The sequence below is a fragment of the Loa loa genome (genome assembly GCF_000183805.2).
Source record: "Loa loa unplaced genomic scaffold supercont3.2304, whole genome shotgun sequence".
NCBI classification, from domain to species: domain Eukaryota; kingdom Metazoa; phylum Nematoda; class Chromadorea; order Rhabditida; family Onchocercidae; genus Loa; species Loa loa.
In genome coordinates, this window is record NW_018110483.1 from 1 (window position 1) to 1,398 (window position 1,398).

General features: G+C 37.1%; 1 protein-coding gene across 1 annotated transcript; it reads right to left on the reverse strand.

Moving 5' to 3' along the window:
• Positions 1-6: 6 nt before the first annotated feature.
• Positions 7-1,330, reverse strand: LOAG_15629 (hypothetical protein; the record flags this gene model as incomplete). Its single annotated transcript, XM_003151118.1, has 5 exons — positions 7-147; positions 265-353; positions 502-589; positions 731-967; positions 1,241-1,330. Coding segments are annotated over 5 exons (645 nt in total), but the record flags the coding sequence as incomplete, so codon positions are not given.
• Between the last annotated feature and the right edge of the window lie 68 nt (positions 1,331-1,398).

Below are 1,398 nucleotides of genomic sequence, written 5' to 3' on the forward strand. Positions count from 1 at the left end.
AACTACCTTCTTGGAATCCGGTGCTAATATGTCAGCTAACGAATTTTCAATATAGTTTAGCTCTTTCTTAGAAATACGTTTACTATGTGACGGTCGATCCGAAACATAGAAGAACCAAAGAAAACACCATAAAAACGCCGGCCGTACCTAAAAAAAGTATGTTTGGAAATCATATCAGAAATGGTTCCTTGAAATATAAATTATTTATAATCAGGCAAATTTCAGGAAATATTGAAACATGTGATTTTTAAACTTGCCGATAACGTAAAAGATGGATGGCCAACCACCTGCAAATCCATACTTACAAAGTAAACCGGACAATGGCATCACCGCTGTATTACCTATTTGAGCACCTGTAATAAAATTTACTTAATAATCAAAGTTGGCGAAATGTATCACTCAATTTGAAACCATTCCTGGAATAAATTGGAAATTAAATTTTGAAGCTTTAATTTACTGTCAGATTATTGTCTCTATGAAAAAGGAGAAATGTAAGCGAACCTGCATATGTCAAACCCGTTAATAAACTTCTTTCCAGAGGTGGCGCCCACATTGACCACATGGTATGAAACGCAGGAAATATGGCACCCTGCAAATTGAAAATGTAACGAGACCTCCCTAAGACGGGAAGATTAAATGGAAAACTTGCAAGCATGAAAAGTTCCTTGCAAATTTACATATGTAAACAGATTTAAATGAAGAGAGTTAATTATTAGGCTTATTGTAGTACCTGCATAAAGCCCATGAAAGCTCGGACAACGATGAATGCAAAAACGCTGGTTGTTGCGGCTAATGGACTGATCAGAGTAAGAACTGCACTTCCGAGAATCGTAAAACCGATCACTAAACGACCACCGTATCGACCGGCTAAATAACCACCAAGGATCTGGCTGAAAATATAGCCCCAAAAGAAGGCACTCAGTACATAGCCTTGCTCATCTTTCTTCCAAACCAATTCACCCATAACCTGAAATTTATTTGTTGGAGGATAATCAAGTATCAGGTGCAATACTTTGCATATCCTTAAATGTATCATGCAGTCTGTTTGTTCATGTAGTAAAGTCATTACAGAGTCATTTCAGGAAACGGAATGGGGAAGGCTTCAAATTTCAAAGTCAGTGGCATTGCATTCCAATGCTAATAAAGCTTTAGCAGTTATAATCTTAATTAAAATAGGGGATTATTTTCATATTTGTTGGAATTTCAAACTGAAAATATTTCAATGAAATGATAAGCATACTGTATCCTTTTCAGTTGATTCACTATCACCGTGTAGTGCGCATGCACTAGCTTTCTTTGTTATATTAGCACCACCGGTACCAGATAACATTTCCACCGCTGTGCTATTGACCAAACAACGATTGCAAAGCTGACATCGGTACGCAACGCGTAGATAAC